Here is a 13,617-nt window from a genome sequence, read left to right as displayed (position 1 = left end):
TACATGTAAACTGGTTTAAAAGATTTTCTTTCTTTCTTTCTTTCTTTCTTTCTTTCTTTCTTTCTTTCTTTCTTTCTTTCTTTCTTTCTTTCTTTCTTTCTTTCTTTCTTTCTTTCTTTCTTTCTTTCTTTCTTTCTTTCTTGACATTAAAGGAGAGGGGAGATCTAGGAGTCACAGATTATTAACCCCTTCGCAAACTACAATCCTGGGGAGGGGGAAATTAATGAGAATTAAGGTGTTACGTCAGGTGTGTAATTGTCTTTGTTCTCAGATTATACTGAGAATGAAATCTATGCCTGTCACACAGGGGAGAATACAAATGAATTTTACCTGAGAAAACATACATTTACCTGAAGAGGGGAAACAAAGGTATATATGTGTTCTGTATTTCTGGTAATTTTTGGCAGCAGTATTATGGAAATGTTTAGTTGCTACCACCTGGCTCATCTTGCAATTAGCCTTTTTTTTTTCCAAAGTGGGAGAAATCTCAGGAGCTTTCTGAGCTTTTTCAGAAAGACCAAGGATATTCAAATGCTGTGCTCCTGCCAGCTCCCTCATTCCCAATCAAACTTGCTTTTACAAAGTTGTAGGGGACCAGTGGCATCGTCTTGGCTGACAACAGCAGACTCCATGCAGGCTACATTCTTAAGCCCTTTGTAAGCATACGGGCCGCCTAAACTCCTGGACTGGACCTGGCAACCCGATATGCAGGCACATGACTACTGTTCTAGCTGCGCGCCCGCCCCACACGCTACTGGGATGGCCGCTGCGCGCTCCGTTGAGACTGACACGGTCCTGTGTGCTCCGTGCAACCGGCAGCTAGGAAGCAGAAGCAAGGGCAACCTCCAGTGAACCTGAGAGACTCCATGTTCCTGTGCAAACTCTGTTCCAACCGCTGCCATGTTGTGGAAAGCAGACATTCACGTAGTCAATGCCAACACCCCCCTCTCCCATTGCAACATCAGCAGCTTAATGGGCAATCAGCAGCGATCCTGATATCAGCGATGAGTCGCTCCTCCAGCTATGCAGCAGCTATCCCCAGACGTTTGCAGAGATCGCGCCTTTTGTTTAAGAACATTAATCACTTCAGCAGAGATCTCCCGGTTCCTCCCGGGTTGCAAAAGCCATTGGAATCAGAATAGATTTCCAAATTCTCACTACCCCACCCCGGCAGCTGAAGATTAATCCTTTTGTCACCTTTTGTCACCTGGGAACCTAGGAGGGGTAAATCCCCTCACCCGCCCCCAGAAAAACAGTATATCTGGGGTGCCCCCAGCCCATAATGTTACCTTAGGTCTTTCCTGGCATACTTGCCGTTACTCTGTTGGTCTGGTTTTGCGCAGCTTGACCACGCTCCCTCCCGCCTCGCTAGCTTTCCCCCTCCTTTGCTCTTATTTTCTGCTATCTTAGTCTATTGGAACTTGGACATCTCCTCTTCAAGAACGGTAAATATTACCCCACCAGCGATCCCTGCCAAATGGGCATCTGTCTGTATTCTACTACCTTTTGAATTCTTAGTTCTGTGTATGTTTGTGTTGCACCACTGAATGCTTGAATACATAAACACTATTTAATTTGGATTCCTTTTGCCTCTGTCTTGATTTCAAACGTCACAGATTATTGACTCTGGTATACATAGGTTGATCTCGCTATATAAATATTAAGGTTACCGATCTGCTCAGCTAATTCCCCATTCAAAGAGCATTTCAGGTAACACCTTGGTTTTGCTGAGCATCCTTAGGATTGCTGCTGGATTCATGTAGTTTACAATGGGGGGTATTGGAAATTTCATCTCTGCTGCAATGGACACTTCTGCGGATGCTTGGTAACATCCAGGCCTTAGGATGAAGCCTATAGGGCCTCAACAGTCACTAGCCAGCGTGGTGTGGTGGTTAGGAGTGGTGGACTCTAATATGGAGAACCGGGTTTGATTCCCCACTCCTCCACATGAGTGGCGGACTCTAATCTGGTGAACTGGGTTGGTTTCCCCACTCCTACACATGAAGCCAGCTGGGTGACCTTGGGCTAGTCTCAGTTTGCGCCAAACTCTCTCAGCCCCACCTACCTCATAAGGTAGTTGTGGGGAGGGGAAGGGAAGGCGATTGTAAGCCGGTTTGATTCTCCTTAAAAGGCAGAGAAAGTTGGCATATAAAAACCAGCTCTTCTAGCCTACCCTCTTCACTGCCTCATTTACACAATAGTAAGTTTGCTTGAGGCGGAACTGGCAGGAAGTAGTATCTGACAGTGAGTCTGTTATGAGCCAATCTAAAATTCAGAGTGCATTTGGATCAACTTGTATTGACTCCAGGAATTCATAATTCAGGAGAATTCAACTTTGAAGCCCACCATTCTGAAGTTTGTCACCATGCACTACTAGCGGTAATTCTGTGACTTTTCAAGTTTTGAGTAGCAGGGCTGGAGAATATTATAATAATAGATTGTGAAGTACAAAAAGCAGCTTCTGTCTACTGTGCCTATGGCAATTAAGCCATTTGGGAGCCACGGCATATAATGGTGTGGTATAACTGTAGCTTGAGTAAGTCCTTGAAGCACTGGGATTGTGCTGAAGCTACTAGCATTGCTTCAGCATGCAGTCAACTTTCGACAATCCTGTCTAGTGACGATACCCATCCCCAACCCACCTGGGCTACCTTTGAGCTTCCCAGCCAGACATCAGCCAGCACCACCCATCTTTATGGTGGCAGAAGCCCATACCATGCCTGCAACCTCTCCAAGAGCACTGAACTCACTACTCCATAGGGTTGCCAACTTTGGGTTGTAAAATTGCTGGAGATTTGGGGATGGAGCTTGGGAAGGGAAGGGAACTCAGTGGGTTATAATACCACAGAGTGCACCATCCAAAGCAGCCATTTTCTCCAGGCAAACTGATCTCTGCAGTCTGGAGCCCAGCTGTAATTCTGGGAGATCTCCAGGCCCTGCCTTGTGGTTGGCAACCATGCAGCTCCACCATGGCTTGCCTCAGCTGAGGCAGCTAAGCTGGGATGTGCCTGGAGGAGTTGTGGATGCACTATGGAGACCAGGCTCACCCAAGGAGTTGGGCAGCTCAGCGACAGCAGCAGCCATGGAACCTGTTTAACAGGATGGATGCCACCGCATAGGCCCACTGAAGAGGAATGGATGAGATGATTCCACAAGCCCTCACTTGTACAGCCGAGGCTACATGGGGCTACCAAGTTGGGTGGAATAGCGGAGGGGCAGAAGTAGCCCCAAGGGAAGGTTGGCAAGGACTACCTATTTAAGAGGTGGAGAAGGCTGAGGAGAATGCAACACCCCTGCTGTGTGCAAGGAGAGAGGAGAAAGGCCAGAGAGGAGGAGGAAGTAGGTGGCACAACCTATTCCCCTCTGAAATCTGAGGCCTTGTGGGTCTCTCACTACAGAAGTCGACAAAACAAATGGTGGGCAGTGTCTCCAAGACAAGGGGGAGTGCCACAAATCCAAAGTTAATGCATCATTTCCTAAAGTGGACTGATTGCTGGTGTTGGCATATTGCACACAGCTTGAGTTATGAGTTGAGTGTGTGCTGAGACAAGACCATGGCAGCATGCATCGGATCCACTCAAAGGGCATTCAAAACATGCTATACTCACAAGTTGTATATCTAATTGAATTCCAAGGGAACTGATATTTTCAGCTGGTGGGGAAATGGCTGCAGCAGTAGTAGAGGTAGTAGAACTAAATCTTCTCCTGAAGAGCCAAACCTACGATAACTGAGGGCACAGGATGTCAGCCCCCATACTCTGGCCAAGCCTCCATAACTTTACCTGGGCTGTGCAGTCCTTCACAAAGCTAGGCTACTTAAACTCTACTGAAGCCTTCCCATGAGGTAGTAAAGCACAGTTATATCTAGAGGCAGATTAAGAGATTTTTAAAGGGAAGTCAATTGATGAAAATTCTTAATGTGACTATTGGTATTAGAGATGGTAATGTCCTCCTTTATATAAATACATCTGAGCAAGGCTTGTCATTGCAATTCCTTAGACATTGAGTGGGTTTATCTAAGACAGTATCTAAACTTTAAGATTCTGCTTATAATTTCTTGTTTTTTCATCCCCCTGCATACTCTGCTGACAGTCTGTGTATTACCGAGTCAGATTATAGCCGAATGAAAGGGGAAACAATTAGAGACCTCCTCTGAGATGTCTGATTTTATTGCTCCTGTACACATTTTTAAACTAATGTGTACTACATAAGTCAAATATGAGAATAAGCACAGAGCGATTCCTTATGTCCTGCTGAAGTCAGTATTGACGGAACTGGATAGCTCAATTTAGAAAGGTTATTTGAGGCTGAGGCTTCAAAAGCCATATAATTTCCAAGAAAATGCTTGGCCCATAAAGCTGCCAGCACAAAGCTCCTTGAGTGGGAAGTCGCCTAGGTGACTTGTATAAATGAAGAGGCACTCCAATGAACCTAATAGGCTAGCCCAGCTCCAGGATTTGGGAGTCTTTTAGACAAAGTGCCCTCATTGGTCCTTGTGTTGGTTACAGTTTTGCCACTGAGCATTTAATTGCTTTGTGCCTTTGGGCCCAGTCACTGCTACCATCCATAGGGTTGCTAGGTCCCTCTTCACCACCGGTGGGAGGTTTTGGGGGCGGAGCCTGAGGAGGGCAGGGTTTGGGGAGGGGAGGGACTTCACTGCCATAGAGTCCAATTGCCAAAGTGGCCATTTTCTCCAGGTGAACTGATCTCTATCGGCTGGAGATCAGTTGTAATAGCAGGAGGTCTCCAGCTAGTACCTGGAGGTTGGCAACCCTAACCATCCAGTGAGGGAGGGTGACATGAATGAAAAAGTTGACTAGCAAGCTCCCTATCTGTTTCCCTCATATACTCTTGGTAAAGCTTCTGTTATCTCCCTCTTTCAGTCACAAGCCTCCCTTTTCTTATCCTCTGACTGTCTAAAACATGTTTTTTTCTGGTAGGGGAGGAACAGGAAGGGGAATTTGGGTTATGAACTGATGAGTTAGATGGCACCATTTGGAGGGGCCATCTGGCTTACATTGTTGACATTAATATAGTCATAGATATGAAAAATAATCTTAGAGAGAAAGGAATGAAAAAGTCATAAGCTAGCTAAACTGAGAAAACGTATTGATTACAGAAGCAAAAGGACACAGCATTTCTTCATGAACCGAAGAGACCTTTTTAAAAGTTACAAACAAACTCATGGACAGTAGGGTCTGTTAATAACTGTTAGTCATGATAGTAAAAAATAGAATTTTGTATTCAAAGGCAGTGTGTATCTGTGCAAAGTGATCTGTGTCAGCTGAACAGAGAGCCTGCAATATTTTTACCAATATGGCTATCTTTGCTTTTCTAGGCCAAGAAATGCTGACTGTAAGGACAAATGGAGGTCTTCATGTGACCCCCTTGCAGATTTGCAATGACCTCCAAACCCTTTTATATGGGGGATCTCTGTGGGGTTCGTGCCAGCATCTTGCTCATCATACATAGTTAAATCCTCTCCTCTCCCTATGGATGAGCTACAGTACATTTTATAGTTGTTCAACTACTTTTTTGTTGTTAAGCCATAAGAGTGTCTGGCCATCCTCAACTAGGGCCAGGGCCTTCTCATCCCTGGCCTGGCCTGGTGGAACTCTGTATCCAATGAGACCAGGGCCCTGTGGGACCTAATGCAGTTCTGCAAGGCCTGTAACACCGAGATGTTCTGCCAGGCCTATGGTTGAGGACAGGAACTCTATATATTAGATCATAGCTGTCCTCCCTGCCCACCACTATTTCTGGTTTTTGTTTTCTGTTCCATCTTATTGATTCCTGACTGACTTTCCTTCTGACTCACTATAGCTCCGGTGTGCTGCTAATATGTGCCAAGTGGTTTTAATGGGCCTTATTGGTTTTATTGCTAATTTTTAAATTGATTTTAACTTTATTGTATTGTATTGAATTTTACGTTATGATGCTGTCCCCCCCCCCCCCAATGACTGTTAGTCAGTCTGAGCCCTGCCTTGGCCCAGAAAGAGAGCAAAGTCAAAATGTAATAAAATAATAATAAAATAATAAAATTTTGGATGTCATTCCTCTTTTGGTCTGGGGACATTGAGGAGACAGTCAGAAGTGATGTTTGTTCATGAGTGGCTTCCCTCCAATTATGTGTATTGATATCTGTACCTCCGCCTTTCATTCCCTAGAGTCAGGAGAGGAAACTCGGGTCAGTGGAACAAAGACGAGAACAGATAGGGAGTCCTAACCTTTCATGGCCCATACATGGTACAACATTTAGGAAATACTGATGTAAAGGAGATGAGCCAGCAAAACATATCAAAAGGTTTTTTTTCCCAAAGGAATGTTCTTTTGTAAAAGGAACCAATTAGTTTTTAAGGCCTCGAGGAGAAATATGTTTCTATGATGAAAAGCAAAATCCTAAAGATTTTACTACAAAGGTCCTTTAGCCCTTTGAACATTATGCCACAGGTCTGTGCATATCATGGTGAGAGGAAGGCAGGGAAGTGTAGCTTACACATTCAGAATTCATGAAAAGCTTGCCTTACATTCATGCTGTTAGTTCTGCAAACGAGTGGCAATTTATTCCCCTTTTACAATAATGCAGTAACTTCAAAGAATAAGTAGCTAGTTTGAACAGAGAAAAGGTGGAATGATATGAATCAATTAGCTGTGTTTAAGGTGTGGTTAGGAGGTTGCCTGTATGTATAAGTCATTGAACCCTCTTCCACAAATGGAGGAAAAGAAGAAGAAGAAGAAGAGTTGGTTTTTATATGCCAACTTTCTCTACCACTTAAGGAAGAATCAAACCAGTTTACAATCTCCTTCCCTTCCCCTCCCCACAACAGGCACCCTGTGAGGTAGGTGGGGCTGAGAAAGCCGTAAGAGAGCTGTGACTAGCCCAAGGTCACCTAGTTGGCTTCATGTGTAGGAGCGGGGAAACCAACCCAGTTCACCAGATTAGCATCTGCCGCTCATGCGGAGCAGTAGGGAATCAAACCTGGTTCTCCAGATTATAGTCCACCGCTCCTAACCACCGCTCTTAACCATCACACCACGCTGGCTCAGTGCGAAGAAACTGCATGGTTAGATATACCCTTGCATTCCTTAGTTGAGCAATGGGTAACTTCTAAAACTGCACAGGCAGTCTTTAGTTTTTAACCTAATATCTTCATATTAGGAAGGGATACTATTGAATTTGAGAGTGGCAATGGCATAGTGGTAGAACAACTGGTTTACATGCAGGAACTCTCAGGTTCAGACCCTGGTATTTCCAGTTAAAAGGAAGGTGATGTGACAGACCTCTACTCAAAACCTAAGAAAGCTGCCGCTAGACAAAATAGACAATATTGAGCTTGAGAGACCAATGGTCCAACTCAGTGTAAGGTAGCTTCATGGGTTCAGTGTCATTGTGTTGAATTTCTGTCACTTCAGTAATCTGTTTTGTCTCTCTCTTCCAGATGTACTACTTTGCACTATCGTAAAGATCTGCCTCCAACTAGCATCATCATCACCTTCCATAATGAAGCCAGGTCAACACTACTAAGAACCATAAGAAGGTAAGATTGATTCACTGGGTTGCGCAGTTGAGAGTCAAAGGGCTTCCAACATGCCGGTTTCCTTACAAATATCCTCATGTTTGGATTAAACCACACACAAGTAAAACTGATTACACTGGCGCTTGCTGTTTGACAAAGACTACGTACTAGCCAAGGACAAATTGAAGTCACTTGTTGAGCGTTGATGGAAGTTGTCCTCTAATGCTTATCATGCAGAAAGGAGATAAGATTGTACTATTTTCCTTTTAGGATAAGGTTCCAGGCAGGGCCTCTGGCCCAAACCGAACCCTGGTGGAAAAGGTTTTTTAATTCTTTTTGTTGATCTTAGGGTAAAAGACTTTGACCTGTATGGAGCTATGCTAATGTAGACTATGGCTGCAATCCTGGGGGGGAGGGAACTCCACAGTAGCCAGCGTGACCCTGCGGTGGTGTAAAGGTAAAGGTCCCCTGTGTAAGCACCGGGTCATTCCTGACCCATGGGGTGATGTCACATCCCGACGTTTACTAGGCAGACTTTGTTTGTGGGGTGGTTTGCCAGTGCCTTCCCCAGTCATCTTCCCTTTACCCCCAGCAAGCTGGGTACTCGTTTTACCGACCTCGGAAGGATGGAAGGCTGAGTCAGCCTTGAGCCGGCTACCTGAAACCAACTTCCGTCGGGATCAAACTCAGGTCGTGAGCAGAGCTTGGACTGCAGTACTGCAGCTTTCCACTCTGCGTGGCAGTGTAAGTGCCCCTTTAAACCAGGATAAGGGGCACTTATGCCCACATGGGGGGCATCCACGCTGGCACCAGGAAGCCATGCCAGCAGGGAAATACTGGAAGTGGGAGCCTGTGCTGGCATTCCCGGGGCATTCCCGAGGGCTACACCAACTTTTTGGGTGCTGCAGCCTCGCTTTAGTCTAGGGGCACATTTTCCTATTATTTCTGTTTTAAATGGCTTTAACTTTCTGTTTGGCAGCTGGGCACCCTCTGTGGTGGCGGTGTGGCTGCGCCGCTCCCAGCCGCTGTCTCTCTACCTCCCCACTTTGGATTGCACTGTTTGTGTTAGGTTATATGTGAGACTTAAAATTCTGATTGAAATGTTGCCCTAGTAACAAACTAGGGTTACCTTACTTAGGCCACAGTACCTTTCAGTGCTTTTGTGATAATAGCTAAGATAAAAGTAGCAGAATTAATAGAACTTCAGCAATGCCTTAAAGTCTAATAACATTTATCCCAGCATGGAATTTTGTGAGTCAGAGCTCACTTTTATCAGATGCATAAAGTATATGTCCATAGGTGATATATTTATACTCAGTCTTTCAAGAAACAGAAAGGTGAAAGTGGGGGAGACATTACCAAGAGAAACAATGACCACTCCCAGGAATTGGTAGCTGGGCACAGTAAGATGTAAATAGATTAAATTGATGATGCAAAGGAATGCTGTCAAGCTAGCCTGCTATAACAACATCCTGCATTGCTACTCCATATCAGATGACACCCAGGCTGTCCCCATAGCAGGAATCAACATTCGGGATTGGGTGTTCAAATGTGATGCTGCATCAGACAGGCAATCGGTCTCCCAGTCCAAATTCTCACCATGGTATAAACAGTTTAAAAGGGATCATGTCAGAGCTTCATACCTGGTCAGTATCCCCTTTCATAACCTCAGAATAGCTTTTACCTCCCTCCAGTTTCAAACCATGCCAACGGCTTGGATAGCTGGATGTTACTCCCAAACACCATGGACCTCTCACCTATGTATTTGTGGAGCCACTCCAGAGGACCTAACTCATTACACCTTATTCTGTCCTCTTTACAAAGGGTCCAGACTTAAATAATTCAGACCAATTCTTAAGGGCCTAATTTTTTCTCCAGATTCAGAAAAGCTGCCCTTTTTCCTATCAGATGCCAATCCTGATGTTACCTACAAAGATTCACTCTTTGCTTTAGCAGCCAAGAAAATCCGAACTAAAGCTGTTTCTAATCAGGGAATGTAACATATTTAAATACTAGTTTTATTGTGGGTAAGACCGTTTTAAAGTTATTTTAATGTTATTTTATGATATTGTATGTTATTTTAATGTTTTGTATGGTGGATTGTGATGGCCTTTGGCCTCAGACAATAAACGTTATCACTTTATGTAAATAGAATCAGATCTGATCAAGGAAGGTTCAGTGTAAGGCATGATAAGCAGAACTAACGAACACTTGTAAAGGATGGGTCATGCTGAGCTATTAGTTCCTATAGTGAGTGAGCTAACCCAAGTCCTTGTTCAAGTCTAGCGGAGAGATAGTGTTAGACACTAACAATTTCAGCACTTTCCCATTAGATTTTCCCTTTGGAATTCTTTTGAAAGAATAAGATCAGCAACAGCATATCCTGCCCATCATGGTACACAACAAGGTACTCTTCCTTGTGCCTTCCTCAAACAGTGTCCTGGTGTATTCTAGAATGCTGTTTAGTTCTTCAGAATGCTTGCTGGCCATTTCCCTACCCAGCTTTATGTTTCTTCAGCGCTGATGACAGTTAGCTTTCACAGAATGGTGTACTCTGTGTTTCTTTTTGTTGTTATTTCAGTCTCTTTCCCTCTTTTTTACATTGGCAAATCCTCTGCGAACAGATCGTGCAATTACCAAGCTCATTCATTATTCAAAACGATCCCACCGCTTTCTAGAGCAATTAATTGCAGGGCTGCAGATTGTTCACAAATGATTCATTTCAGATATTCCAGTTCTGAAAATCACAAGCTGTTTTGCACTTGGGAGGGGTGCTGGTGGTTCTAAGAGACACCCGGGCTCTGGGATATTATTTTCTGTGTGTTGTCTGCAACTTTTCATCTGTGACTGTGCTAGACGATATCATGAAAAGTCTGTAGAGAACACTCAAGCCTGAGTCTAACTTTTATTTCTGGGAAACTAGCATGCCTGTGGAGCTTGAGCATACGTATTTCAGGGGGGAAATGCACTGGAGCAGAGACCAGTTTTCCATCTGGTCCACCTGCAGTTTTGTTGCCAAAAACAATCAGTATTTTACATTTGAGGGAAAGCCGTGAGGAAATTGTGGAAGGACAGGAGGTTTTATTCACTGTATCCCCCTTCTCCCATAGTGGTTGTGATTAGCAAGATGCCTCTTTAGAGCTGATGAGGAAGCCCCCTAGCCCAGTCCCTTCTTTACTTTTCTTTTTATCTCTCACCCAGCTCCTGCTCAAAAACTGAAGAACAGGCTCAGGTTGATCCAAATCTCACAACTGCAGATACATCAAAAATTATCTGTGTAGCTGACCATGTAGTATAGTCAACTCTGTAGCTGAGTATGTTAATATAACAATCTGTCATCCTTGCTTATAGTCATTGGCCCTTCTTCATGATGGGCAGAGCAATTCTGAAGAGAGGGTGAAAGGGGTTTGGAGCTGGTGTGACCCCTGTGCTGGTATTACTGCCAATTGCATCGGCTAAATTGGCACTAACGCCAGCTCAGGGCCACCTACTCTGGTGCTGGGGAGCCACACGGCAGCATTTCCCCAGTGCAAGGGCTCGAGCCGGTGCCAAAGGAGGCATTCCTAAGGGCGGGGCTGACTTTAGTCAGCTCCCTGAGCCCTTTTAGTTCCTTTTGCCAGTGCAAATTACATTTTTGGCTTGCTGTGCCGAGGTAACAAGCCACTCGGGAGGCGGCTTGGCTGCGCCATACCCGGGCATGCCTCTACTACCCTCCCCCTTAGGATTGTGCTGTCAGGCAGGGAAATTCCCTGCTGCCACAGCTCCTCCTCACCTTCTGGCTCAGCAAGTCCTCTTGTAATGTCTTGCAATGTCTTTGATGTGGAAATGAAATCACCCAAGTCTTTCCTCCTGAATTTACTGCTAACAACTTACTGCACCCCGACTTTTCATCAGAAATATCAACATTCTAGTTAGAGTGGGGAAGGGCTGTGGCTCAGTGGTAGTGCATCTGCTTGGCATGCAAAAGGTCCCAGGTTCAATCCCCGGCATCTCCAGTTAAAGGGACTAGGCAAGTAGGTGATGTGAAAGACCTCTGCCTGAGACCCTGGAGAGCCATTGCTGGTCTGAGTAGACAATACTGACTTTGATGGACCAAGGGTCTGATTCAGTATAAGGCAGCTTCATGTGTTCATGTGTTTGGTATAAACTGTACTAACTTCTTTATCAAAATACCCAAATTTGTACTAAGAATCTGTATTTATTCAGGTTGTGTAGAATGTTCGGCTGTTCTTTATTTTCAGTTCAAGAAAGGATTTTTGGAGAGGGCCAAGTGTTTCTTGAAAAAAAAAAACCTTTAAATATACTTGGATTTTGTAGTAGTTTGTGTCTCTTCACAGCCACTGTTTTCCCTCTCTGTGAGAGCTTCAGCCCATTTTTTAAAAAGAACGTATGCATCCTAAAGCGAATCATTTGATCAGGTAACAAATGTGGTGATAATGTGATGCAATCCAGTTAGTCAGATTTGGCTGTGTGACAATGTCACTGAGGGCAAACAATCCCAATTCTGAGTGAAGTGAATGTGTTGTAGGAAGCATTGTCCCTGCTCTGAATGGCCAAACACATTAACCACCTTTCAACTATACTCTGAAAAATTAACTTAAGGATGTGGAAGCGCTTTTCATTGCAGATAGAGGTGTTCACAAAAAATCCCCCCTTTCTGGCTCTGAGCTTATATTTAGCAACCATGAAGGAGCTACAAAAGATTCTCAAAAGTAAGCATGTGTCACTGGCAACCAAGATCAAGATAATTCATACCATAACATTCCCCATTACTGTCTATGAGCATGAATGTTGGACAATGAAGAAAGCTGACAGGAAGAAAGTTGATTCCTTTGAAACTTGGTGTTGGAGTTTACGGATACCATGGACTGCCAATAAGACAAATAAGTAGGTTCATGATCAAATCAAGCCTGAACTCTTCCTAGAACAGTGATGGCGAACCTTTTAGAGACTGAGTGCCCAAACTGCAACTTATTTATCGCTAAGTGCCAGCACGGCAATTTAACCTGAATACTGAGGTTTTAGTTTAGAAAAAACAACTCATACATTCACATCTTTTGGCTTAAAAGAAAAACACAATAACAGAGCTTTTCTTGCTGTACTCATTTTTGGGTGTTCAAGACTTGGAGTCTACCACACCCAAAATAATAACTAGTAGCCATGAATACCCCTCTCCTCCATGAATATGTCCACTCCCCTCTTAAAGCCCTCCAAGCTGGCAGCCATCACCACATCCTGGGGCAGGGAGTTCCACAACTTAACTATGCGTTGTGTGAAGAAATACTTCCTTTTATCTGTTTGGAATCTCTCACCCTCCAGCTTCAGCAGATGGCACCGCGTTCTAGTATTGAGAGAGTTCACCTCACTGTGAATTCTTGGAAGGAAGGTGTCCTGGGATGCCCTCAAGCCCCAACCCAGGACTCCGCCGGGATCCCCACGACGAGGCTCCCGTCGCCCCACTCACCTCCCGGCCGGCGGGAACGATGGCACGGCGTGACGGGGCCCTGCAGGACCCAGGACCAGGCTGGTGCCTCATGCCCACGTGGGCGCCGTGGGGCAGCGGGGTGGACGTTCTGGCGGGCGACCGCGGAGGGGCGGTCGCAGGCGAGCGAGGCATCCCCGCACCGCCCGCCACATTGGCAACCGGGCGGGGAGGTCTGGGTGGAGTGGGGCGCGGTGGCGCGGTGGCGGAGCAGTGTGGTGACGCTGGAGCTTACACCGGGCGGCCGCCACTGCTTCAAGGAGGAGGCGAGCGGGAGCGAGACGGGGCTGCGACCATCGGCCACGCAGGCAGAGGCCATTCCCAGTGGGGAGGCTGGGTGCAGTCGGGGCGGCCAGGCGGGGGGTGGGTGGGCCCGAGTGGGCAACCTCCGTGCGGTGCGGTACACACTGCCTGTGGGCGACAGGAAGGGAGAGCCAGAAGCTGGCCCGCCGACGTTAAGAGGAGAGGGGCTGAGTGAAAGGGAGAGGAGGAAGCCAGGAACAGCTAGACCACAGCCTCCCCCATCCGAGGTGGAGAGGGGCGGGCAGAGCCGGAGAGATGAGCAACAGCTCAGCCGCGGCTCAGCTGAGAGAGGGGCCCAGACGTAGACCCAGGAGG

At 45.8% G+C, this 13,617-nt stretch overlaps 1 protein-coding gene across 1 annotated transcript in view; it reads left to right on the top strand.

The window, feature by feature from the left end:
• The window catches only part of GALNT14 (polypeptide N-acetylgalactosaminyltransferase 14), a 275,068-nt gene that overhangs the window by 168,087 nt on the left and 93,364 nt on the right, over window positions 1-13,617 (top strand). Inside the window, exon 3 of the mRNA XM_056852619.1 lies at window positions 7,440-7,538. Coding sequence (XP_056708597.1) covers window positions 7,440-7,538 — 99 coding nt within the window. The remainder of the gene's footprint in view (window positions 1-7,439; window positions 7,539-13,617) is intronic.

Source organism: Euleptes europaea, chromosome 7, assembly GCF_029931775.1.
Source record: "Euleptes europaea isolate rEulEur1 chromosome 7, rEulEur1.hap1, whole genome shotgun sequence".
NCBI classification, from domain to species: Eukaryota; Metazoa; Chordata; class Lepidosauria; order Squamata; family Sphaerodactylidae; genus Euleptes; species Euleptes europaea.
The sequence above is the reverse complement of the archived record's forward strand: the minus strand, read 5'-3'. Positions and strand labels throughout refer to the sequence as shown.